The sequence below is a fragment of the Falco punctatus genome, assembly GCF_963210335.1.
Source record: "Falco punctatus genome assembly, chromosome: 8".
In the NCBI taxonomy this organism is placed as follows: Eukaryota; Metazoa; Chordata; class Aves; order Falconiformes; family Falconidae; genus Falco; species Falco punctatus.
The window spans coordinates 65,281,762-65,309,558 of NC_137588.1; the positions used below are offsets into that span (position 1 = coordinate 65,281,762).

The 27,797-nt window shown below is 49.8% G+C and overlaps 1 protein-coding gene across 6 annotated transcripts in view; it reads right to left on the reverse strand.

Annotated features, from left to right (window-relative positions):
- The window catches only part of ARHGAP26 (Rho GTPase activating protein 26), a 155,691-nt gene that overhangs the window by 103,261 nt on the left and 24,633 nt on the right, over window positions 1-27,797 (reverse strand). For all 6 annotated transcript variants that reach the window (XR_013929869.1, XM_080398173.1, XM_080398171.1 and 3 more), the window contains exons 4-11: window positions 27,570-27,641; window positions 26,190-26,291; window positions 23,206-23,316; window positions 22,239-22,343; window positions 21,347-21,476; window positions 20,866-20,966; window positions 15,352-15,446; window positions 6,220-6,298 (exon numbers count right to left, since the gene is read on the reverse strand). Coding sequence is in view for 5 of the 6 variants with exons in the window: in XM_080398173.1 (XP_080254299.1) it covers window positions 6,220-6,298; window positions 15,352-15,446; window positions 20,866-20,966; window positions 21,347-21,476; window positions 22,239-22,343; window positions 23,206-23,316; window positions 26,190-26,291; window positions 27,570-27,641 (795 nt within the window). In the remaining variant the exon portion in view is untranslated. The remainder of the gene's footprint in view (window positions 1-6,219; window positions 6,299-15,351; window positions 15,447-20,865; window positions 20,967-21,346; window positions 21,477-22,238; window positions 22,344-23,205; window positions 23,317-26,189; window positions 26,292-27,569; window positions 27,642-27,797) is intronic.

Genomic DNA, 27,797 nt, shown 5'->3' on the forward strand with positions numbered 1-27,797 from the left:
CTGTCCCCCTGTAGTGGCACAGGTGCTGGGACTGAAGTCCTTCAAGTTAATTTATTTTCTGAATGAGCCAAAATGACAGGAATGCTGAGGTTGAAAGCACTGGATTGAGTTCAAAAGACATCATTTCCACTGGGAAATTAATCTCTCACCATTTTGTATAATTAGACAAGGAAAATGAAAAACAATTTCAGAAAGAATTCCCAGAAGCAATATCTGAGGAGGAGGCGGGAGGCGAGGGTGCTGCGTGTTGGACAGGAATGCAAGGCTGAGCCTTGCTACAAAATCACACCACCACATTTCCAGAGCAGCAATGTCGAACAGGCTCCAGCACCACCGAACAGCTGGACCATGGCTGCAGGGCTGGGACCAGGACCACGGCAGCAGGAGCCTCCGAGGTGTTTCTGGCATGCTGCACTGGTGGCTGTCATCCCACCACCGTTGGCCTCAGCGCTGCATGGTCCATGTGGAGGAACAGCTGGAGACCCTGAAGGAGAATGCCCCAGGAAGGCTCCTGCCCTGCAGCCACCAGGCCGGTGGTGAGGTGGGGGAGCTGCTGACCAGCAGCCATGCTACCAGCCCCTGCTGCCCCGCTTCTGTTCCTTTCATCAAACCAAACCAACACCCACCATGGGCCAGATCTGAGGAGGGCGTAGACCCCACAGCAAAGCACCCAGGCATCTGCCAGGCATCTGACAAAAGGACCCCAGGAAGGACATGCCAGACCCAAAGTGGAGCGACAGGAGATGGTGGCATGGTCACCATGGAAACGCCCAGCCTCAGGGAGAGGCAAGGAATGGGGAAGGACCCCTACAGCTGGGGAGGGACAAGCTGACAGACTTTGCAAGTTTTGAAGGTCTGCACTCATCTTCCCCCAGTTTACCACAATTAAACACTGCCTTCCCCTAAAATTATCAGTTGTTCGTCTTCGGACAGCAGGAGAAGGAAGACAGAGGAACACAGGAGGGAAGCGGCTCTGATTTTGAGCTGTGGCAGGTTTGGGGGACAAAACTGGGAAATGAGCGCTTTCCCCACCTCAGGCAGCACAACCGGCCCTGGAGCACAGGAGCTGGGCGGCAAGCACGGGCAGCCCGGCTCTGGGGGGCACGTCGCTCCCCCAACCCCACAGCCCCCCAGGGCAGGTGGGCGAGGGCAGCCGCGGACACACGCCCAGCCCCCGGCTGGGGGCACAGAGGGGTGGCCGGGCCCGCGGGGGCCCAGGTCCGAGGGGCAGGCTGGTCTCAGCTCGCCACCTAGTGGAAGGTGGCCGCACGGCCCCCCCAGCACCGCCCCGCTCCATTTGGTGCTGCCCACAGGCCCATGGCGCGGGGGGACGACCAAGAACAGCCCAAAGTCCGTTCCCAGCGCGGCGTAGGGGTGATGCCGAGCACCTGAAGTGCAGCATCGCCCACTCCCCCGGTGCCAGTGCAGCTGCCACGGCCCCACGGGGCTCAGGGTGGCCCTCGCAGCTGTGGAGCTGCGGAGGAGCTGGTCTCTGTTGAGCCAGGACACTGCTGGGAGCCCCAAGGCAGCTGCAAAAGGAAACGGTCCTTCACACCCACCGCAGTATATCCCATCGCCCCGAGCTCTGGCTGGCTGCAAGCAAGAGCCCTCAGCGCCCTGAAATGGGGCAGGGTCAGATCCCCACCGCCGAGGAAAGGCTCCAAGTTCTTGTGCAGGTTCACATGTGCTTCCACTCGACTGTCCCCCATGGCCCTCAGCCTCAGGTGGCACAACTGCTGCGCAGCCCAGTGCCCTCACATGGAAGAGCAGACATGAGGAAACCGGGGTGGGTGGGAAGTCCTAGGAAGGTTTCTAGACATCAGAGTGGTGAGGTCCTGAATCCACTTCTGAATGGGAGCAGAAACCTTATTTGCTATCCAGAGGATGGAACTTCATCACACAAGGACTAAGCCATGCGAGGGCCAAAAGGAAAGGGCCCTGTCGGACCCCTGGGAGCTCCCAAGACAAAACCCACCGACTTCTGCCATGCTGCCTTTCCATTCAGTGACCAGCCACAGGCTTCCTGAAGCACACGAGGGGCTTTGCACTTTGTTCTTGCCTTTGTGAACTTGCAGGTTATGTTAAAGAACTGAAGAGCAAGTCAGGGGAGCAGAAGGACAGGAGAAAGCACTGCTGATGCGTCTCTATTTCAGAGTCCTTCCTCCCTCCCCTGCAAGGGCAGAAGACCAGCTGCTCATCCCCAGCCTGTGGTGTGCTCAGCTGCACAGTGCTAACAAAACCAATATGAAATGCTGGCTGTATTTTTATAGACTTGTATTGCTTTAAAGAACAGAAAAGAAAAAACAAATTGAGCAAAGAGCAGCATGATGTGAATGTCAGAACAGCACTGCTCAAAGCCCATCCATATTTTATTTCCTCTGACTGGATCACAGCCTGTTGCATTTGCCATTTAACACTAACTTCTCCATCACCACTCAAAAGGTTATGAACAATGGATTAACACAGCTCAACAGGGATATACGATCTAACATTTTTCACACCCTTAACCCTCTATGTACCTTTATATTGCAAGGCTCACCTTCATGGAGAAATGCTTTCATGTCCCAAATACTTCAGGCCCACTACCTCACTTCTGCCCTCACCGATGTGAGAATGATTTCTAAGATAACCAACCTGATCGGAAGGCAATAGTAGGAACCACTGACATCAGCATCTCTCTTGGCTGGCAAGCTTGCTGCAGATTTGGGAAGCAAAGCCACAACCTTACTAAAATGCTTACCTTCAGTTCTTTGCCACAAAGCAAACAGCCTAATTTGTGCGCCTCTTAATCCTGTAGCCTACCACAGCTGCCACTACAAGCCAAAACAACTTTTATTCTTGACTTAGGTTCCAACAAAGTTTCGGAATCACTCTGGCCTCAACCATATACATTTCCAAACTGTATCACCAGATGAGAAATACCATAGGAAACTTAACCTGAGTATCTTAACATGAATACAACTGCTCTGCTACAGAGTTTGCAGTTTCTTCTATTTCCAGCCTCTGTAACATAAAAGAAAACCCAAAGTCAACACAAAGTTTTTAGCCAAATTAATAACAAGTGGTAAGAGTTAACACTGATGATAGCTATCTGGAGACTGCTTTGACTGTAAGATAGATAATAAATCTTTTCAAGTTGCGACAAATGTCTTTGCTAATACAGCCTACATTCTATGTTCAGATCTTACTAAAATGTAATATAACAATTGGTTTTAATTTTTTAATTATAATTCAGAAACAAAGTCCAGTCTGCTTCAATCTCTCCACGGCCTGAATTTGCACATGGAATTACTGAGCCCACCGTGCCAAGCTTTCCCACACTCAATATTCAAATCAAAGGAAAACCAGACATTCTTTCCAGTAGGGATTTTTTGGTTACAGAAATACAGTCAAAGCAGAGATTGGATATTCCTAGGAGTCCAAAGGTTAAATCCTTGTCTCTTGCTCAAGGAAACGTCTGCAGAGTAGGTAACATCCCACACCCTGGTTCTTCAAGATAAAGATCCAAACAGAACAGACCAACAGCTTCACTTCTGATGAATCAAGGAGGATCACTGAGGATAAGGAGCTACCTCATCTGTCAACATGCACCATCTTCATCAGTAAAATGCCTCTTGGACCCATTTCCATACAGGCTTCATTCCCATGGCTCCTGCGCCACACCTGGAAGGCCAGGTTTAAATGCCATTAGCATTTAAGGGCCGTGAGGTATTTAATTAATGTGCAGTGACAATCCTTGACATGCTGGATGAGCAAGCTACCCTAAGCTGATGGGCATGATAGGGAAGAATAAAAATATGCAGGTGGCAGCATGAAGACCTGTGTGTTTTTGAAAGAGTTCATATAACCAGATTCTGAAACAGGATAATCCAGGCAGTCCTGCATCAGTTACTTCACAGCACCTTTCACATGCATAGTGCTTTACAAGCACGCAAAATCTCTGGCTGCAGCTCTGCAACACAATCTGAACAGACCTGCTCTGCTGTTGTGCCAAATCCTAGTAACACCAGCAGGTCAAAATGCAACTGGGTGACCATATTCACACAGCTCCCGTTGCAGGTGACTGGGTTTCGCACCCTTGCAATAACAGCTCCCAGAAAAGGTGAGGCAGTGGGAAGTAGGTGAGCAGGCTGATGGAGCAGAAGACTTGATTCAGACTAGGAGCAAGTATGCACATTTTGTTTCTGAAGAAATTGAAAATATTGTCTCCAGGTGCCACCAGAATGAAGGCAGGGATTAATTTAGGAGGGAACAAGACAGCTTGCATGTTGGCACTGGAAAGGTTGGTATGCCTTACACCCAAGTGTCTCCACTACAGCTGCCCCAGGGCAGGGCCACACAGGTCAAGAGCCAAGGTGGAAGAGTAGGCTGGTTCTCCTAAACAAGAGTTCTTTTTCAGCATATGACAGAAAAAGGGAGCAGAGGTTGTCCTGCACACACAACACATATTCAGCCCTTTTTTGCCTCTGTGCCTGCACCTTCCGCAATGCCTGTACTTGGAAATAGTATGTCTGCAGGTGCAGCTGAGCATGTTTGCCCCAGAAGTATGATTTTGCTGCAGGGAGGAAATGAACATGGCAGAGAGCTGTCATCACCATCAGGGGTAGGTACAAGCTACACAGCCCACGCCCCATTAGGGAGTGAGGTTTATTCAGCTTGGAGAAGGAAAAGCTTTGTGGAGACCTGACAGCACCCCTCCTACAGGGAAAGCATCAGAAAACCAGAGACAGGCTCCTCACAACAGTGCATGGTGGGAGGACAAAAGACAATAGGTGTAAATTCAAACAGGGGAGGTTCAGACCAGGCTAGCAGGAGGATGACCAACCAGCAGAGCTAGAGCCCAGGGAGGCTGTACAAGTTCCTCCTTTGGATGCTTTCAGCACCCAACTAGATTAAGATCCTGAGCAATCCGCTCTGAACAGGAGGTTGGACTAGAAACCTCCCACAGCCCCATCCTACCTGAATTACCCAACAGATCTACGATTCCAGGCTGAGACCTGGCTGTAATCCACAATGAAATCCTTTACCTGAACTACACAGCAGCACACACACACACACAGCCTTCCTGACCTCCAAACCTCTGCAAGTTTCAAAAGCAAATTGCTTGACTAAGCCCAGCATATGCTTTCCAGCATATCCTGAACAGCCCACATGTATCCACAACTCACCTGGCTTTAACACTTATTTCTGACAAACAAGGACCTGTTCATGGATTTGGAGAGGGGGCATCTGTTCAAATCAGTACCAGTCTGTGGCAGTGGGACCGTGCTGGGAGAGGACACCCTGCTCCCTGCATGGACTCTCCTCCGACTGCCAGAGCCTGACTCAAGCCCAAAAGCACAGACACCTACTCCAAAAAATGTACAGGCTGTCCCATAACAGCCCTGGCTGCTCTAGCTATTCACAAAGTTTCTTTTTGTACCCTGCTACGCTTCTGGCCATGCCACAGAGGCCTGCAGCCTCGTCTCACTCTGCGTACAAAGGCTGCTTGGCAATGCTGCGTTTGCTGTTCATTGCTGAACAGTCGCCATGCTGAAACCAGGCAGCACCACACCAGCAACACACAGCGCCCACACCAGCGTTTCTCTGACAGAACCCAGTCAGAACCAGCCCAAAGCTCTTTAAGCTTGGCAGTAATGTCTGCATACGCATTAAAAAATAAAAAAAGCAGTAACTATGAGTTTTCTGAAAACCTCCATAATCCCTTCCAGAGGTGAGAAAGCCTGTACAGCTTTGGCATGGCAGGAGAAAAGACAGCGGTGAAGAAGCTATCGCTGAGTATGGAGAAGAGGGGCTACACTCCTCTGCTCACACAAAATCTGCAGTTCTCTATAAGACCTAGAAACAGCTGCCAGCTGAGTTGCAGGACTCAAAAAGCCCTAGAAAGCTAGAGTGTATTTTCTTCCACTGGTCTTCTTGCTATGTTTTCTTTTCAGAACAGCACAGCAGCGTGTTTGTGCTAGCCAAGCCTACCCTCCTCCTTTCCACCGCACCTTCAAGCAATCCAAGCACAGGAGATACAGTATTACCTCAAATATTTAACCAAGGGATTAAACTATTCTCTTGGCAGAAAGCACAAGCTGCCCCACGGATACAGCTCTCACACCGGCTGGCAGGCACTGCATGACAGCCTGCTTTGCAGCAAACAATCTGCCCCAGGTTACAAAAAGCTCTCCACAATTTTTTTTCCAGTGCTTTTTTGCTAATATTTCTGCTCACCGGTTCCCGGCCATCCATCGCCTCCATCCACAGCCTTCGGTCCTCTTCTGAAAGTGCCTGCATGGTGATCACACCAGGCCTGTGGAGATAAAGGGAATGCCATAAATAAACTGCAGGATGGAAAACAGAGATGACAAAGACAAATTTCCCACAAGAGAGAATGAGGACAACCTTCTTCCTAGCCAAGCCCCAGCAGCTTGTGGGTGAGCCCAGCCTGACCTCTCCAGGAATGTCCCTGCAGGTCCTAATCACGACCAGCAAATGAGCAGAGGACACCAACAACCAATACGCATTTTCAGTGCTTTTAGTTTAAGTGAGCTGTATGCCAAATTCTTCCTCTAGCTTTCAGCCAGACAGTTCACCTGCACTTGGGCTAAGCACGTCCATGCAATGGCAGGACAAGGCAAGGAAAGTAACTAAGCAAGCAGAAGGCCCACACATGCCAGCCCCCCACATCCCACCACCACCCCAAGCACCGGCTTGTGAGGGGGGACCTTCTGTTGTGTGAAGAATTTCATCCCCGACACATAAGTGCCAGCATGGCTGCATTACTTTTCTGACCACATTCTTATACTGATGTTCTATGTGGTAAGGGCAGCAATGCAATCCTGGTCCGTGTACCCCTGCCAGTAGCCTTATGGGGGGAGTGCCATGAGGAGACCCAGGGTGCTTGCTCCTGCACTGGCTGGTCTTGCCTGGCCCTCCCACCCCTAGCCACGGCACACACAATAGCCCATGAGCTGCACTGTAAATCCAGCCTCCAAAAACCAACTTTGTGTTTGCTTACTTATTTTAATGAGAAGGGGAATTAACAGGCCCAAGTGCCTCTAAACAGTGCACGGGGAGCCAGAGGACATCGCCAGCCCAGCCTTGCCCCAGGCCCAACATCACCTCCACCACTCCTAAGTGGATCCTAAATGCACTTCTGGACTGCCCTTTTCATACAAGGAGTTAAAACTTAATTATGTAGCTCTAATAAGCATGACCACCAAGTTCATGATGGATTTAACACAGTGGAAAATATTTGCACAACTTCAGGTGCGGTTGTGTGTTTGCACAAGAGAAGATCATGCCACAGAGGGTGAAAGCCAACACTGTATTCCCACAGGTCACGTTGTGGACTGACAATTCACTGCATCTTGCTTGGCTGCAAGGCTTTCCATCCCCAACATCCCAGCTTATCTTGCAGCCAGCAGATCCAGACACAAAAAGCCTAGCTAGCCCTACACCTCCTCAGCCTCACGCCTTCGGGTCCGGGTCTCCAGCCTCTGAAGGGGTGGTTGCATCCTACCCCACCTGTTCTTCCCAGCAAAGCCAGCAGCAGGGCTGGGCTGCCCACTTAGCACCTGGGGGGCCAGGCAGAGGCTCTGGTCTCAGTGACACAGCCAAGATCTATTCTGTTTGGTCTAGTCATTCTGCTTCCTCCCAGGCTATTTTCAGATGCATTAGCAGGGTGCAGCAGATATTTCTGCAGGAGCAGAGTGGGCAAAAGCCCTGGCAACAGAGGAGATGCAGGCATGGCGAGTGCTGTGCAACTCAGTGTGCTCGGGGTGGTCATTGGTGTGATCTCTACAGCAATGCTCATGGGATTTCATCCATCGGAAATATAACAGCAGACAACCTCTGATGCTGCTCTTCCCGTCCATGGCAAAGCACAGCAGCTCCAGAAAGGCAGCGGCGAGCCAGGATCACCACTCGCAGGGCACCGGGCTGACAGGGCACAAGGAGGGAAAAACAATTTAGCCTCTGGAGCTGCCAACTGCCTGAAAACAGCATTCAGCAGAGCACATAGGCTCTTTTCGGTACTAAATCTCCAAAAACTGATAAGGCCTGGAAAGAGGGGTAATTTCAAACTTGCGCTTCCTAAAAGTGATTCAGCAGGAGAATGTGAGCTGCAACAATACTCTTCAAAAGCCTTGATAAGAGCTGAACCTCTGTTAGAAAAGAAAACATTAACAGGGGCTCTCATAGTGGTGGGTTTGGCCCATCTTCTGTCACTTCCGTGGTATGTGTGGGCAATGAACAAAGAATTAACCCTTCTCCCTAACTCCGTTCCCCATTCTACCAACCGAACAGTTGGCTTTCAGCACACACACAGCAGCTAAGCACTGCTTTACCAGCCAGAGCTGTGCATTCAGGCTTGCAACAAGCCCATGTCCAAGTAAACCAGACATAATGTGTTTGGTCTCCACTAATCCCATTAGTGAGTCAGTCAATACTCACCAGCTTAGAGGTTTGGAAGTTCACTCATTTTGAAGGGAAGAAGAAACCACTTAACCATCACCCCATTTGAGAAAGAAAACATACAACATCCATTCAACAAAGGTCCTTGTTGTGCAGATACAAAGCAGTTCAAGAGTAGGCCCTGGTACCTGAGGAGCTGCAGTAGGATTGGCAGCAAATCCTTCTCCCATGGCAGAGGCAGCCTTTTCCTTGGGTGACCAGAGGTCCCAGCCATGCCCCCTTTCAGCCAGGGCTTAAGTCTGAGCTTAAGGCAAGCTGCTGTTGAAGGCACAGACATCCTAATGCAGAAAACCCTGCAAGGGCTCTAGCTCAGCTAGGGAGAGATGGGAAAAGGTAATACTGGGATTTCTGTCTCTTTAGCAGAGACATTAAAACAAAGAAGTCTAAACCATTCGTTCATGGTAAATTTGACACTGGACTCCCAGCAAAGTGACACAGTCCCAGGGAGACAATACTGGTATCTGGCATGCCACATTCCCTCACGTACAGGGCAAAAAGGTGATAACATGAAAATGTTTGTTCTGCCTTTGAGCAGATAACAACTCTTTGGGCTTCACTTCAAACTTATTTAACAGCATGAGGGGAGGGCCTGTGAAACTGAATTAAAAAACTATTTACATTGCAAATAGCTCTGCATTTCCTCCCACAGTGTTCATTTGCCAAGGAATCCATTGCACAGCTTTCCTGAGCGGAACCATCTTCCTGGTTGTGATAAATTTAAAATGCACCCCACACATTACGCCTCATTCATTATTTATTTGGATGATGCCCACAGGGTACCATGTGCTTAATAGTCAGGTGGGATGGCTGGTGCTGAAACAGCATCCTAGTAATGCTACTAACATGCAGCCATGTTCAACTTGCTGTCTGCAGCCAGCCTCCTTTTCGTGGAGTTTCCTTGAAGATCAACAGTTTCCAAAAGTGTGCTCATTAGATTACGGATATCTCAATATTCAGTGTAGAGCCTGAGACAGGGAAGGCCCTTCTCTGACTTCCTTTCCCAAAAGATAAACAAAATGCATCCATCTTTATACCCTCACCTAACAGACAAATGACCCTAAATACTGGAGCTTCACTAGATTTTGCTGTTGAGCAGCTCATATCCCCTTCCAAAGCCTGACACAGCATGCACATGGACACACACCAGAGTTTACCCTCTGCCCAGCTGAGCCAGCCCTGAGACTGTCACATTGGGACGGCAGGACGCCTTCCTGGATCTGACATCTAAGATGCACAAACGTGAACTGTTGTGACAAACAAGATAAAGGACCTGCTGATTCATTGCTAAATGCTGCATCATACATTTCAACCTCCAGGCACCAAAACACTTTGCCGCCTTCTGGGATGCAAGGGAAGGAAAGGAACATTTTGTGATCAGAAGAATCCATTTCTAAACTAAGTGGATGCAGGAGTATGAGACGAGAGCAGAAGATGGTAAACATGTCACAAGAAAGTGTATTTTCAATATGCTAAAATCTAAAAACTGAAGAGATTTTTCCATATGAGACCACACAGGAAATTTGAATTTTCTCAGTATCTCAGCTTTTGTGAAACACAGCCCAGTTTTAAGGAGCTATGACTAAACATGCAGAGAAAATTAGAAAGTCCAATAGCTTTTCTTTCTTCCAGAAAAGCAAACAAATAATGAAAGCAATACAAACAGATAAGAACTTTCAACTCCTGCAGCAGCTTATCATACCCAGACAATCTAAACTGCTGAATGAAAAAACATAAAAGCGGATTAATATCAGGGTCTTCTGGGCTGAGCAGAGTTGAGCGCACGCAGAAGTTCGCAGTCCCAGCTGGAGCAGAGCATTGTACCCAGACAGGACCCCACAGTAGTGCAGCACTGCTTCAGACACCAGCACCCAGATGTGGCCTCGAAACAAAGATGAAAAAAAAATGTAAATAAGGAGGAGACTTTGTTCCTGAATTAAGGAAGTCTCACTTGTCCACGTAGAGCTTAAAGCACCATTGGTACAACCGCCACCAGCACGTTCTACAGGGGCAGGGGCTGGTGTGGTTCTCCGTGGCCACCAAGGGGAGAATGAGCTTCATCTGCTCCCTGCCTGCCCACCTGTGAAAACCTCATGAACTGCTTTGTTTAAAAGGTCACCCGAAAGGCGACACCAGCAGAGGAACAAGTACAAGTTGTATTGCACGTGCTGTCCAAAGCACTGGCAAGATCCACTAGCCAGCCGTGGGGAACAACAGCAGAGGTGGAGTGGCTACCGGCCGCCTGGCCCCAGCACTGGGAAGCAGGCTTTGTGCCCCACCGTAGTCAGGGTGACTCAGAAATCACAGAATTGTATGCAGCTACCCAGAACAAAGCCAACAGCCTACCTACCGAAAACCATCTGGTCAGGAAAATGCTCAGGCAGGTGCATGTCAGCTCAGCCACCCCGATGCCAGCCATTGCACAGCAGGACCGAGGAGGTGCCAGCCACTTTGGGGGCACACAGGCAGTAGTCGAGGGGAATGGCATTACGTGCAGAGTTTATGGCCTTTATGAACAACTAAGAGATCAAAATCCCACAACTTTTAATACCTCCTGTTCCCATAAAAGCCAATTGGTATTAGAAGTGCTTCACTTCTCGCCCCGAGCAATGACCTACATCATTCTAAATTACAAAGCCTTTGTCATGAGCCAAATGAGATACTCCTCCTCCTAAGGCTTATTTTGTAAGACAATGGCTGTCATCCCTGTTTACCTTGTTTACAAAACTGATTTAATGCACAGAGACTACAAATAAGTGGTTAGAAAAAATGAGCATTAATAGTAAAACACTGTATCCATCACACTAGGAATGTATTTCAGCCAGACACGAGAACAACATTCAGGGCCTAATTTTGCTGTAACAAAGCAATAAAATGCTCCTAACTTCCCACATTGAAAATCAGAACTGTTTGCAAAAGCCGTGACAGGGATTTCTTAGACCTCTCACAAACACCTGTACTTCAGTCAGCATTGAGAACTTTGGCTTCTCCTTACCAGACAACAGGAAAAGGAAGGAAAGTTATATTAACAGATCAAGCTCAAGATTTTCAGCTTGGTAGTGCTGAATCGTCTTTACAGGAGAAAAAACAATTTTTTTTTCCTCCCTAACAAGCAACAGCTTCTCTGGGTGTTACATAAAAAGCCCCAAGCCTGCACCCCATGTTGCATACATACCAGGTTCCCAAAATGCAACACTAAAACCAAGCCTATTTCTGTGCAGATAAAAGCAACCGGAAAAGAGCCAGCCGAGGCTGCCACCTTTAGGCTGCACGGCAAAGCAGGAGCTTAAGCACAGTCCCCGTGCTCCTGTGTGTGTGTCAGCACAACACCATGATTATATTGCATCCTACAACACTGCAAGTTAGTATAGACAGAGTGTGAAGAGCTACGCACATTTTATGGTGACAGGAGATAAACATACTTGAGTAGAAAATGAAGTTTCATCATATGTACTTATATGTGTGTAGCTTTTAGCACGGGATTTGACATATAAGCAAACCGTAACTACATACAGGTTTTACGCTGCCAGTTCCAGTGTGACACAGAGGGATAACCCGGCCCCAAGCGCCACCAATGCTCCTTCGTCCTCCAACTGCATAAGATGGACACAACTTGTCAGGTCACAAACTGGTAACAAAGCCAGTTGATGAACACAGAACTTAAAAAAATGATCAAATATGCTTTAGGAGGGCCTGGGAAGAAAGTGGACTTCACACTGTCCCCCCAAGGCATGCAAGCACAAGCAACTCACTGAAAGCCACAGAGCACAGGCTACCTGCACCCGCAGCAGAGCTCCACACAGGATGCCAACTGGCAGGTGCCTTTGCAACACTATTTAAGTGTAATCTGTTACAGCAGTAAAAGACGTTTTGGACACAAATGCTGGGAGGCAACGACACATCACATATCCATCACCACGGAAGATATCAATGGGCTTTCATGCATCGCCCCGTTACAGGTATGAACCCAGAGCCTGTGTGTGACATTGCTCCAGAGGGGCCTGCAGCAGATAGCCCTGAAAAGACAACCACACACCAAGGGGATGTGTACCTGGAAAGATACAGAGGGGAAGCATAAACTGAAATACGCTGAAATCCACAGCAGTGCAGCAATGTCCTTTATCCTTGCTGAGGAAGGGACACACGCAGCCCAGAGTATGCTCACTCCACACATACTTTGGAAGGGACAATCCAATTTAATTGTCCATAGGAAGCAAGGGATGTGTACAGAAAAATCTTCCTGCTCTCTTAAGCCACCTGTTTCCAAGGTAACCTTTGCAAAGGCAGTTTCAAACTTCAGGAAAAGCACACTCCAGTGGCATTATTCACCCTTACCTCTGAACAACACAAATGCACGCTGTTTGCTCAGTATCACAGTATTTTCCTGGGCTGGCTTAACGGCAGGTGATTGAATGGCCTTATCAGTTAAAACATACTTGACTCTTGTGGGACATTGCTTACAAGTCTAATTTTCATTTAGAAGTAGCATACAGAAAAGAAAGGGGAAAACTACTGTAAGTCAAAACACAGTGCATATGTGAGACAGAAGCATCTCAGCGATATTTGCCTTAATCATATCAGAACTTCCTGCATGGGGCTGAAGAGCAAGACATCAAGTTTCTAACTTCTCTATTGGAAGAGACAATAAAAAAAAACATAAAACAGGGGGGGGGAGGGAAAAACAAAAAAAAAACAACAAAACACCCAGCCCAAGACAAAAACCCCCACTACACAAATCAGCCTTCTCTGTTCTGCAGAAACAGACACAGACACCACTCCAGCTAGCCTTTGGTCAAAGATATCCCATCATTTGTGGTCAGCAGACTTGGGTGGAAAGTGTGGGCTGAAGTTTTTGCCTGTGCTCAGGTTCTTAAGTCAGAGCTGATCTCCTCCAGCATAAAATGGAAAGCAATGCCTCCAAAGGTGTTATCCCTGCAGTGCCCAGGCGAGCCCCAATACCTCCGACTGCAACCAGGCACCTCTGCACAAGGAGTTCCAGGTCACTTGTGGTTTCCAGGGCCACCCAGGGAACCCAAGCCAGACTCCAGCAAGACAGCTGCAGGGAGGCACCCACACGCTGTCAATCCCTGATAATCCTGGGTTGGCAAGGAAACTGTTCCTCGAAACACACTGCTTTGTGAAACAGGCCAAATAATGACTGCCAGGCAAGGTGAAGCAAAGGTGATCTCCAGCAAACTCTGGCCACTGACAGCATCAGCTTGAGGCCCTGATGGTGCCCAGATCTCCCAATGCTCACCATGACTGTCACAGGGAGGGGGAGACAGGGTGGGCACATCACACTCTCTTTTGGCCATGGCAAAACCTGTTGCCTCCTCTTCCTCTTCGCTTACCTATTTTGGAAATAACCATTATTTTAGACAACTAATGACAAATGTTGATACCAAAAATGTGCAGAGTTGCCTGTCTACTGCGGGGGGGGGGGGGGGGGAACCAGCCTTTTATTTCATGTTTTCTGCTCTTACTGTCCTCTCAGGCAGAGGCCCTCTCTTGCAGCAGGAACGTGTACACGAAATGAGCGATTTCTCAGGTTTCACCACCTTTGCTGCTCCCCTGCCATTATTTACATTTAGCAGGCATATTTCTGGAGTAGCTCTTGATCCCATGCCTAGCAGGCTCCAGACATCAAGGGAAGGTTCAGCTGCCTGTGAACACACTGCAGAAGAAAACTACTATAATGGCTGACTTCTCCTCCTCCCAGTTTTATTTTGATTTTCACATTTTAAAAAAATATTCTCAGGGCATAGGAAAAAAATCTCCAAGTCAGCAGAAATATTGCAGCTTTCTAGAGGAAAGCACAGCTACAGAGAGTGGGAGGCAGCCCCTGGGTTATCTTCCCCCTCAGCCAACACAGGCAAAGCTCTATCACCACAGCCCCTCCCTGCCCTGGGCTGGCAGTGAGAGGGGCTGGCACTAAAACACTGAGGAAGCACAGGCTGGGCAGGGAAAGGTATTGAAGGTTATTTCAGCATTATTCAACACCTCGAGTTTTGATGAACTTGGGTTTTCCCGAGACCTCCTGGGCATTCCCACAGCAGGCAGTGGAAAGGAGGACAGCTGGACCAAAAACAGATGCACAGCTGGGAGGGCACAGACATTCAGTGACTTTGAAGCAGGCTTTTGTAAACCATGTAAACTTCCTGCAGCCAGGAAGATATGAAACAATGACTAATACCACTTGGAACAGCAACCCCAGCCTGGTTTTCCTGTTTACATATGTAAGCCATGTGTGATGCTAGATATGATAACAGGCTCATTCCTAGGCATTACAGATTGAAGCCACACATACATCTGGTTCAGCTGCTAGATGATAAGTCACATCAGAAAGCATTTTACTTCTTCAGGAAAGAGAAGTTAAAGTGTCCAGAGGTGCAAGATGGACTTCCATTATTACCCACCCATAGTGGACCAGCAACAGCCACTCTCCAGCACAAAAGCTGAAGCTATTCCAACACATACCTGGTGCTGGAAAGAGGAATCATATCCCTGCCAAAACACCCACAGAGCATCTTTTCCATACTTGCGACTATTTACCTTACGTGGCCAGACACTGCAGAAGTGCTAAAACACCATTAGAGAGACTTGAGTAAACTCGGCACCTTGTAAACCGAAGCAGTAGCTCAGCATATTGAGAGCACCTGGCTAGGAACACCAGGGAGAAGCGTGTTTCCACAGAGAAATGCTTTCTATTCACAGAGGGTATGACTAAAGGAGAAGAGAAACATGGAAACTGCACAAGAACTACCCAGAAAAGCAAAGTACAGATGAGTACAACCTTTCCCTATGCACAGCTAGCGTAACCCCTCGCACATGCATTCTTTTGGCAACTCAGGCTGCAGGTACACCAAGGATGCGATGCCCCTTGGCACTCACCGATCAACAGCTTCCACGTCGAAGCAAAACCTCTTCTCAATTGAGTCAGTTTTCCGCCGTGTACAAGACTTGAGGATAACAGCTTCGTCTTCTCCCTGAGAAAGAGACAATATCACAGATAAGGCCAAGAAAAATCAACCAATCACGTGCTTGTCCCCAGCACCCACTGCACTTTCAATGAACATGTTCAAACCTGGGGGGGACTGGGCAGCATCAGCCTGCTAGAAATATATATTTATACATCAGAAGATTTGTCTTTTTATCCTTGCAAACATATTTAGTCCAAAACCTTTCACGAGGATGCACACAACTGAATTTTTTTATTAAGCCTCACACAATCCATGCTTCAGGCAGGCAGGGAGGGTTGGAACACAACTTTTGGGCAAAGTCAGCTTTATTTTCCATTGCTGAACAATGCATCATAGACCTGGCTGTCAGTTTTTACCCCAGGCTGCATTTTTGGCAGCATTCTGCACGTGAGAACTATTAACAGGAGCAAACATGTCTTAAAATGTTTATTATATAACAAAGCAACGACAAAACCATTCTCCCATCCAGGCATCCGCATCCAAGTTGCTCTGGATTTCCACACACTGAGGAGAGATCCGGCAGGATCTGCATGCACTGCTGTCCTCTGCTGGAGGAAATTCCTGCTCAGTCCCTGCCAGCACAGACATTTCTTCTACAATTTTTAAAATCCACTGATGACTCAATAGCAAATTATTTCTGAATGAGTTCCTGGGAATGGCCACTTCTCCGTGTTCCCTGTGCTGTTCTTGAAGACACCTTGGCTGACCAGCCTGTTCCCTGACATCATCATTTTTCCAAGAAACTTATTTAGAATCACAGAATCGTTTAGGTTGGAAAAGACCCTTAAGATCATAGAGTCCAACCGTTAACGCAGCACTGCCAAGTCCATCACTAAACCATGCTCCTCAGCACCACATTTACATGTCTTTTTAATACCCCCAGGTACAGTGATTCCACCACGTCCCTGGGCAGCCGGGTCCAGCACTGGACAACCCTTTCCGTGAAGAAATTCTTCCTGCTCCCCTATCTGAACCTCCCCTGGCGCAACTTGAGGCCGTTTCCTCTTGTCCTGTCGCTGGTTACCTGGGAGAAGAGACCGACCCCCCCTGCCCAACCCCCCTGTCAGGTTGCTGTAGGGAGCCACCAGGCCCGCCTGAGCCGCCCCCTCCCCAGGCCGAGCTCCCCCAGCCGCCCCCCATCAGACCGGAGCCCCAGCCCCTTCCCCAGCCCCCTGCCCGTCCCTGGACACGCTCCAGCCCCCCAGCGTCCCCCCTGCAGTGAGGGGCCCAAACCCGAACCCAGGCTTCATGGTGCAGCCCCCCCAGTGCCCAGCACAGGGGACGGTCACTGCCCTGGGCCGGCTGGCCACACCGTTTCAGGTACCAGCCAGGATGCTGTTGGCCTCCTCCGCCACCCCGGGGGCCGTCAGCCAGCCCCCCAGGCCCTTTCCCTCCGGGCAGCTTCCCAGCCGCTGTGCCCCACGGGCAGGGCCCAGTGCGGGGTGCCCCTCACACAGCTGGGCTCAGCCCCTCGCCAGGCCTGCCCAGCCCCCCGGCAGAGCCCCCTGCCCCCCAGCGCTGCCCCCAGCCCAGTACCACCCAACAGCCGCACCGAGGGGCACTGGCTCACCTCACCCAGGGCACTGACAGAGACACCGGACAGGGCTGGCCCCAGCTGAGCCCGGGGAACACCCACGTACCTGGTGCCAGCGGGATGTGACTCCATCCCCCGCCATGCTTGGGCCCAGCCCTCCAACCATATTTTAGCCAAAAAAGCATATACCTCTCCAAGCCACCAGCAGCCAGCATCTCCAGGAGATGCTGTGGGAGGCGGCGTCAGAGGCTTTTCTGAAGTCTAGGCAGACACCATCCACAGCCTTTCCCTCATCCACTAAGTGGCTCGCTTGTCCTGGAAGGACATCAGGTTAACCAAGCAGGACCTGCCTTTCATAACCCCACGCGGGCTGGGCCTGACCACCTGGCTGTCCCATATGTGCTGTGTGATGGCACTTGAGGTGATCTGCTCCATGGCCTCCCCAAGCACCCAGTTCAGACTGACAGCTTGTAGTGCCCCGGATCCTCCTTCCAGCCCTTCTTGTGGACAGGCATCACACAGGCTAATCCCCAGTCTTCTGGGACCTCCCCATTTAGCCAGAGCTGCTGGTAAACGATGGAGAGTGGCTTGGTGAGCACTTCCACCAGGCCCCCTAGTGCCCTGGGGTGGATCCATCCAGCCCCAGAGACTGTTGGGTGTCTGGGTGGTGTGGCAGGTCACTGAACATTTATTTCCCCTTGGATTGTGGGGCTTAATTCTGCTCCCTGTCCCTGTCTCCCAGCTTAGGGGGCTGGTACCCCAAGTGCAACTGCTCTTACTATTAAAGACTGAGGCAAAGACAGCATTAAGTACCTCAGCCTTTTCCTCAGCTTTTGTCACTGTGTTTCCCCCCACATCCAATAAAGGATGGAGATTTTCCTTCGCCCTCCTTTTGTTGCTGATTTATCTATAGAAACATTTTTAATTGGCTTCTACAGCAGTAGCCAGATTAAGTTCTAGGTGGGCTTTGGCCCTTCTAATTTTCTCCCGGCATAAGCTCATGACATCCTTGTCGTCCTCCTGAGTTGCCTGCCCCTTCTTCCAAAGGGCATACACTCTCTCTCCCTTTTCCTTGAGTCCCAGCCAAAGCTCTCTGGTTCAGCCAAGCTACTCTTCCCTGCCAGCTTGTATGTCAGTACATGGGGACAGCCTGCTCCTGCACCTTTAGGATTTCCTTCTTGAAGAATGTCCAGCCTTCCTGGACCCCTTGGCCCTTCAGAACAATCTCCCAAGGGACTCTTGTCAACCAGGACCCTAAACAGGCCAAAGTCTGCCCTCAGGGAGTCCAAGGTAGCAGTTCTGCTGACCCCTCTTTCCTTACTTCTCAGAGAATCAAAGACTATCATCTTGTGATTGCTGTGCCCCAGAAGGCCTCCAGCCACCCCATCACCCACGAGCTCTTCTCTGTTCACAGAGGCCAGGTCCAGCAGGCACCTTCCCTAGCTGGCTACCTCATCAGCTGTGTCAGGAATTCCTCTTCTGCAGACTCCAGAAACCTCCTAGACCATTTCCTCTCTGCTGTGTTGCATTTCCAGCAGATAACTGCTAAGTTGAAGCCCTCCAGAAGAACAAGGACTAGCAATTGTGAGACTTCTCCCAGCTGCTTTTACAGAATAATTTTTTGTATGCCTCTTCATCCTGGTTGCACGGTCTAACAGACTCTCACCATGCATGGTACCTGTCTCACTGGCCTTCCCCCTAACTTTTACCTCACTCAACCCTATCATCACCATCACTAAGCTCTAGATAACCAAAAATACTCCCTAACATACAGGACTACCCCACCATCTCTCCTTCCTTGCCTACCCCTTCTGAAGAGTTTACAGCCATCCATTGCAGCACTGCAACTGTGCAAGTGATCCCACCACGTTTCCATGATGGCAACTCTATCACAGTTTTCCTGCTGCACAATGGCTTCCAGCTTCTTCTGTTTGCTGCCCATGCATGCATTGTAGATGCACTTCAGTTGGGCTATTGCTCCTGTCACCTTTTTGGCAGAAGAAGCCCTAATTCCTATGCAACTATTCTCAGGCAATTCAGTGGTTCCTAACACATCAATAACCCTTGTGTCTCTGCTGCTGCAAAGGACCAGAAAAGGGACCCAGAACAGACCCAGAAAGACAGACGTGAGATAGTTCTCTGCACAGCTTCTCCCCAACGTTCAGCAGAGGCTACCTGCACCCGGTCATCCCAGCCTGGCCTGCTGCTGGCACAAGGCTGCTCCCAAGCTGCCAAACTCCCCACCTGGTGTTCAGGGAATGCCTCCGCTTGAAACCCACTAATATCCAGATCCAGTCACAGCCTGAGGTGCATTCACAAGGGGCTGATACTATGCGCAGTGTCCTTTGAGACCCACAAGCAGTGGGTCCCCTCCTGCAGCACCAACATTGCCTGTCGCTTGGCACCTGCTCCAGCCAGACCCCCAAATGCCCGGGAGTACAGACAGCCACAAGCCCCTGGACTGCTCCATGCTCCAACAGCTGTGCTGGCCATCACTGATAGGCTCTGCAGCGCAGACAGAGCTGCTCCAGCATAGGCAGCATTTCATACGAGGATCATACAAGCCACAAAACCCCTGGCAACGAGCCCCACCAGCATGGTGACTGGTGCAGCACACCAGAGCAGGGCTCTTGCCCTGTGCAAGAAGGGCTCATGGGGTACAGGGGAAGCCATGAAATGGGAAGAGACCATGTGAAACACAGTGCAGCCACTGATGATTACAGGGCTGGGATATTTTAATACTAAGTTATAATGAAGATGCTCTGAGGCAAAAGGAAATTAATTTTAAAAGTTGCCCTCTGCATGGCCAGCTCCCTTTGCCAGCAGGAAGCCGTGTGGCAGCCTGTCCAGCTGCCCAAAGTGCTCCCCTGCAAGGGGATAACGTTTGCAAACTGCCCCGGTCAGAACGCTCTGAGGGGGTTCTATTGTTCCTCCTGCTGTATAGAAAAGCAAAGCCAGTCCCAGCTACAGGCAGGCTTATGCTGCTGCTCCGAGAGCAATTGGTGCACATAGCACATGCTGCCCCCTGACACCCACTGCTCCCCCTGCTCCTCCACACCCCCTCGGGGCTGAGGGGAGCTCCAGGCTCTCTTGTGGCTCCGTCTAAAACAAAACAACTCCATTGGCCAAGTCATAGGAAGGAGCAAAATAATGAACAGGTTCTCTTCTCCAGGCCTTGGAACAGGAACTAAGGACTGGGGAGCAGGCGCCCATGGAGCTGAAGCGTGGTGTGTGTGTGTGGCATGACCCCACTCTGCTCCCAGCCCCAACCACCACCTCCAACCCATGGAAACAGCCTCAGCCTTGCAGGGCACAGTGCAGATGCACGACCCACTGTGTGCCCAGCAACGCCAGAAACAGTAGGTGTGGAACCGAAGATGCAACTGTGCATGCTTCAGCTTTTAAAGGCCTCTCCTTTCACAAATAGAAATAAGTAAATTAAAGACAGACCTAAAAGCAAGAAGAAAAAGGTCCAGCTTCAGCGCAGTGGCAGCTGCTGCAAACTTGTCCTTACAAATTGTGTGTGGACACTGGCCTGGAATATGGAACTGAAGCATAAAACAGAGAAATGCCGAAGGGGCTCTATCCACTTGGGAAACTGGCTCTGCTCTCAGCACAGCTGACAGTTTCCAAAGATCTGGGTGCTCTGGGGGTTTTCTTGCTTTTGTGGGTTTGTTGTTTTTTTGTTTTTTTTTTTAAACAAGGTGCAGAGTTAATTCCCAATGCAGCACCCACTCAACTTGGAATGAATCTGACCACTCCACCTGCATTTGTGTCACCCTTTTAAAAATGGTTCAGTTTGAGTACTGGGACAGTGTGCAACCAGCAGCTCCGCAGTGCTCCGCAGCAGAGACCCCTGGGACACACTCCTGCTGCCTACCCATCACTCACCGCTTTTCCTCCAGATTTCTGGTCAAATGGCACCATTGTGATCCGCTTCGATTCTCTCTGGTATGTGCAGTAATGCTTCACCCAAGAAGTCCCAAAGTGACCTACAAAGCAAATGCAGATTTTATTCCCAGAACTACTACAGCTTCAGTGCCCTCCCATTAATAACCTGTGATGTTTAACAATCATTTAACATGTCAGATTTCTGTACCTACAGTTCTTGTTTGACTTTGCCAGTGGGTTAAGCATTATTAACCCTCTTCTGTCCAGAGGAAAGAATTTTATCAGGCACTGGGAGCGATTCTTGCTGGGAGGGAGAACCTGGCTCACACATTCCCACCTTAACATCCCACCCACTGAGTCAACCCCTCTCTTTCATAGATTTTGTAGCCTGCTGAATTAGGCTTCACACCCCAAACCCTGACAAACCACCTTCCCCAGGAGCCCACTCCCCACACTGCCCTGGCAGGCAGCCAACACCTACGTTTTTCCTGCACGTAGAGATAACCCTCCATTGTGTAAGGGCTGATGTTTTTGTGCTCATGAGGATTCTCCTTCATCTTCTTCATCAAAGACTCAACCTCTGACCTTGTTCCTTCAAATCGATTTCTTGTCTGCAAATTAAAACAGGAATGCCTTCTCCAGTGCACGGACCCAATGTGGGGTGGGACCCAATGTGCATCACACAGAAGTGGGACCCCAGAGCTGGTTGACTACAGCCTGTGTAAGAAACGGGACCAGGGGAGCCCACTATCAGCCACAGGACAGGGTTTCTTCCTGGGCCTGGATTTAAGCTAAAAGAAAAATATTATGACATCTAGCAAGTGTATTTTGAGTTTTGTGAAAAAAGGTGTTTCAAAAGAATGAAACCAGTCTGTGTCTCTGGGAGAAAAAGAGTGATTTCTTAACAAGAGAGAAAAGTGAAGCTGTATGTCAATGTGCCAAAGCCCTGAACACATCCAATGTGCAGGCACCAACCACAGTGGTAGCCAGCAGAAGGGCTCCACTCCACAGCCCAGAGACTGGGATGGCAGGAAGTGCTGCACTTCCCAAATGAACAGTGCTTTGAAACACTTGCAAAATGGTTTGAAACACTCACTAAAATCACAGGGCACACAACAATGTCTACCCACTGGCTGACTCCTGGGGAAGCTAGGCCTCTGCATTTGGTATGCCATAGGGAATGAACGGCTGCATAGACTGTGTATACAATGTAGTGTTATTTACAAAAAAGAATTTGCTTTCAATAACACAGCCAAAGCCTTTGCTTGATGGCACACAGAAAAAAGGAGAATAAAGCCTTCATTAAAATTTATCAAAAGTGTTAGTTATCTCTGCAGGACAGAGCACACGGCATGGGCACATGGCACACTTACATTCTGGATGCTGATTGTCAGCTCTGTCTTGAAATCGCTGAAGTCCTTTGCAAGCTCGTAGCCATGGTGGTAGAAAGTGAAAAGCCCCTGCAGAAAGGCTAGCAGCTGCATTGGGGTAACATAAATCAAGATAGTCAGTAGTGACCCACAGCCGCTTTGAAAACAACCACTGCTGAGGGGAAGCATCTCTGTAGCTCCCTAGGGGTGCAGGGGCTTGCTGGCAGTCCCTAGGAAGACTCCCTAGGAAGACACCCTAGGGTGTTCCTTGTTTCACTTTCAAAACCTCCTCTGAACAGACCTCAAAACCACAGCAAGTCCCAGCCCCAGGACCCCTCGTCACCTGTGTTCCCCCTTCTTGCCTCAGCCAAGCCTAAGCGTCACCGAGAGCCAAGCCAAGAGGTGTCAGGCAAAGCAGGCAGCATGCTGCCGTTCCCTGTATTGTGCCTCTCCCAACTCTCAGTTACTCATCTCTCAGCCGGAATTACTCTTGGGAAGAGCCAGGGGGTTTTGGCACTTCCCAGAAGAGCTTAAAGAACTTAGCACCTGAGCAAAGGTAGACCTCAGAAAACTTTTTCTTCCCCCCTATTTCTGTCACTCTTGCACTCTTTTTTCCTCATGAATGTTAGTTACAGTTTTTTTCCCCAATCAAGCCTATTTTTCTTTTAATTGCTGGCAGGCTCCTCAGTCCAGCCCACGATGACAGAGATGTCTGCACAATAAAAAAATCAAATACTTCCAGCACGCATGTGGCTGCTGAGTTAAATGGCTCTGTACCCCAAGGCTCACACAAGTGCTTTCTCCCCTCAAATCTCCCTCTGAAAGAGGGGCTGCAAGGTGAAGCTGGACCCACCCCAAGCCATCCCACTGCAGGGATGCCCCACACTGCAGCCCGGCTCCTCACAAGCCCTCACTTCTCCACACAATCCCCCATTTTTTGCAGGCTGAGGCAGCTTGAGTGCTCACTTACAGGTTCCATGAACTCAAACATCTTCCTCTCCTGGACCTCTTGCACCTTGAAGACATACTCCAGCGAGACTTCATAGAAATGCTGCCGAACCAGGTCCACCTGGCTGTCTGCCTGCAAGTGTCAGGAAGATTAAAGAGGAAATACGAAGTCACTACTGACTGGGAGCACTTGGCCTTGTGACTAGAGGACATCTGGGTGTAAGGGGAATGTGCCCATGCAAAACAAATATAGCTTCAGACCACAGTCCAGGGCTAGACAGATGGCACAGCGATTAAATATAAACCTGATTCACATGAACAGGCTCTTTCTTCAGCTGAAAACAATGTTTTTGTTGACTCATGTTCTCACCTCCCCGACAGCTGTGTAAAAAAGCAAGCATTAGAAGGAAAATGAGAAGTTGCTACCTACTTGATAATAAAAAGCAATTATCTGCTTTCTGGAAAGCACTGCAACTGGAGATTGCCTCCAGGGTCGAACCAGGCAGTACACGCACCCTACCACCCTCTCCAGAGAGCATGTCACTTCAGTTGATCAGCAGACAGCAAATCCTCTCTGCTTTGAAGCTAAAGCCCAAGTGAGCAAAAACAGGGATATGCCCCAATCTCAGTGCATACAAATAACCTCATCGTCATGCACATGGAGCGGAGCCACTCGAGGTGAGGGACACAGGTATCCCTGGCACATGTTGCTGTTATGTTTGCAAACGATACTTTGCATAGAGCAGCCCAGGGTGTCTCTGATGCTGGTGGTGCACACAGGGAGGTTGGTCTGGGTGACCCACCACCCCTCTGACCTCAGCACCAGTAAACTCAGCTGGTCAAAGAGCCTCAGCCCCAGCACAAACTGTCATCAAGTCATTGCTCAACAGGAGGCAAATTCTTCTGTCCCAGCTGAAGCCAGCAAGATGCCCTCACCAGCTGCATCTAGGGCAGCACTGGACCCCCAGGCAGGAGGATACGCTGTACCACACATCCCATCAGGGCTGGACACATGACTGCTCCCATGCTCTGCAAAACCCAGCTGGCAAATATGCGCTTGCATTTGAGCAGCGGCTTACTCCTGATTTTCGGTGTGACACAGCCATGAAATGGCCTGTTTTCCCCCATAACCTGCCACCAGCATTTGTGCTGTGTGCCCAGGGTGTGCAGGCTGAGGTAATTAGCAAACTGAGTTCTGAAAAGCAGAAAATATAACATAATCAAATAACTTCACCAGGAGTTAAATGGCAGATTAGACTTTGTGTGTTATTTAATTGGTCAACAGCCAAAGCAGCAAAGAATTCCCATGGTTTCTTCCTCTCTATGCATTGCCGCAGCAGTTGCACATGCATCCACTATCACCCCCAGCTATAGACAGCAAGAGGAGGTTAGGAAATATAAAACACCAAATCTCCCAGACACAAATGCTCTTCCCTTAGAAATCAAGGTGTCTAGTGAAGCTTCAGACTGCTCATAAACAAGTGCGTGTTAACTTTCCTAAATGGTACCTTCCCATCAGCACCTTTTCTGCACGCCCATCTGCTGTGGCTGCAGCCCCCTGCCTGGAAAACCCACTTGACAGGCAGGGACCACAGTGGGCAGCCCCAGGGGAGGTACCAGACAGGGTGAGTGCACCCATATGCCGCTGGATGACACGTCCACGTTGCACAGCCTATACGCTGGACTGCTTTTTCAAAGGCATCCGCCTCCTCAGTGAGGCTTGAGCCACCAAAACGGGTGTATGCTTCCTAGTGCCCCGGGGGAAAAGGCCCCAGCACCTGAACTCGGGAACTGGCTCCAGCCCCCACCTGCCTTCACAGCGAAACAGAAGTCAGTATTTCGGGTGGAATGCGCCAGCAGATGGCACCCGCAGGCAGCACTGCCCAGCCTACACCGGCACCCACATCCCACACACCGCCACCGCCTGCATCCCGCACAGCACCACCCCGCACATCCCACATACAGCCACTGCCCACATCGCGCACAGAATCCCACTCCCTGCTGCACTGGGCTCCCAGGCAGCCCTGCAAGACCATACTCTGCCCAGGGCACAGGATGACACCTCTGAAAATCGCTGTTGCAACCTGACAGCCACAAGTGGATCCTTCCCTCTCCAGAAAGAAATCCTTCCACTCCTGTGTCTCACAACAGTATTTCAAACACGAACTAAAACAGAGGTTTAAAAGCCATGAGAATGGGACTCCATCTTCAGGGACATAAGGGTGCTTCCACACTGTAAGTTATCTACAAACCCAGAACACCTATGCAAGGACAAAGCTGGCTTACAAGCATGTCAACCCTGATTCTTACACCCTTCTTCAAGCCTGATCTGGTGGAAGATGATTATTTGTGCCCCAGATATATCTGCTCTTCTGAGTCCCCAACTCTGATAAGCACCATACCACCACCTGAGCAATCCCAGTGCAGAAGCCATCGCCTGTGCCCACCAGTTCCCCCAGCAGCACACCAAAACCAAGGACGTACATCCTGCAGGGACCAACCCAGCTCTGGACCAGTGCAGGGAATTTCCAGACTTGGAAGAAATGACTGAAAACTCAGCATACTCATCCAGTAAGAGCATTTGGCACAGCATACGTCCAGAGTCAGTAATAGGCTCCTAAAGAGTTTAAAAGCACTAAGCCTGATCGCTCCTCCCACGAAGCCCAAAGCCAGTACAGCCACTTTCAGAGAAGGAAACTAGACATCCATGATCTATGCTGGCACAAGAGAAGCCTGCAGGAGAACCAGTTCCTTTCTGTTACACTCTTTAATTATAAGCTCTCTCTCCTTTTTTATTGCTATCCATTTTGGGATCCCTCTGATTTACTCACCAAAACAGCTCTGTCCCCTTTCATTACAGGAGGAGGGGAAAAAAACCCACTCACAGCCAGAAAGAGGGAAAACAATGAGTTTACAGCAAGCAGAACCAATGCTATAAGCTGCTTAAAGCATTCAAAAAGCTCCCCACGGTTACAGCTAGCCATGGAAAACTGATGTTGCTCTCACCTCCTGAAGCTGGGATTCTTTCTTCTTAGAAGACAAGTTTAAGTGCTTTTCTAGGACACCACAATACTTCTCAGTCTCCTTGTCATATTTCTTTTTGGCATCCTGCAAAACAGAACAGAAAGTGTGATGCTGAACAGAACAGCACCAGAGCAGCTGTGAGGATTCACAGCATCCCTGTGGTATTGGGCACAAGTCTCGGGCAGGAGATAACCCCCCTTCTGCACAGCAAGACATGGGACCAAGGCCAAGGGGCATCAGATGGAAGCAGGTGAAGCTGCTTTTATCCGTGACCATCAGGCAGCTCCAGGAAAGCAGCTTATGCTGCCAAAATCCAAGACTCAGGGGAGCCTCTCCTCTACTCCCAGAGCCCAAGGCTTAGCAAAACATCCAGAGCTGTCCAAAGACAACACAGTGAGGAAAAGTGCTTGCTAACCAGCTAACCAGAACATCATCACAATTTCATATCCCATTTCTTGCCACTCCTTGCAAGGACTAATCCTATGTGTCACTCAGGACAACGACACAGTAATTTGGCTGTTCATGGCAGAAGCATTAAAGGAGGATATCAACCTCAACTTTTCTTTTGCACCTCTCATTCCAGCCTCACCACCCTGACTCACCAGTATGAAATCCACCACTGACACCTGCAAATAACTGGCTCCTTTCTGAAGGACCCTTTTTTGTCTTTTTTTGTTGCTGTTGTTGCATGAACCAGGAAAGCCTGGCCAGGCTGGGCTGTGCCATGGTGCCACCACAGCTGCTGTGCCAGTGGGGAGCTGGGCACACTGCTGCCATGCAAACACAGCCCCAATGGGCTGGCATGTGCTTCTTGCAGGCAGCAGCAGGTTGTTAAAACAACAGGATAGCCGCAGACAGCAGTTTTAATTTCAGAACAAAGGCAGGAAAGGAAGCAGGGCCCAGGCTTTCTCACAGCTGCCTTCAGCCACACTGGTGCTTCCCAAGGCTTGCCTGTCCTGACAGAAACCATCCAAATTCCCATGCAGCCACCCAGTGACACACCAGGAGTGGGGAGCACAGACCAGTGGGCTCAGGCATCTGGGAACCCCTCTAAGAAAATGCTAGTTCTTGCTTGCTGTAAGAAAAAAAAAGTTCACTTCAACTGGCATGTGATTTTTGGCCCTTGGCATGTTACTTGGTTGTGGGTGAACTCACAATACTGAGGCACTTTCCTGGGAGCTGGATCCATCCCACAGCAGCACATCAACTCCTCTCACGCTCAAGCCCAGCAGGGCCCATTCCCTGCAGCGGCGACAGGTCCTGGCTACCACCACAGCCATCACCCTGTGGCTCTGGGCTCTGCTCTTGAGCCCGAGCAGGGGCTCCCAGAGGAGACAGCAGCTCAGCACAGCAGCAACTTACCTTAGCGGCTCCGATCTGCTCCTTGCGAAACTTCTCCAGTGGTGTGATCAGCACCTCGCTGGCATTCTCGATCTACAGGCAAAGACATACATAACTCACCCACCCACCTTTTTACCAGCTCAGCCCCAGACAACCATGCTGCTCAACAGCCTTTCCCATGGAAACCCTCCTGCAGCCCACACAAACTCCAGCCCCTCTGGCTCCATGCTGGCTGAGGAGTTCGTACCA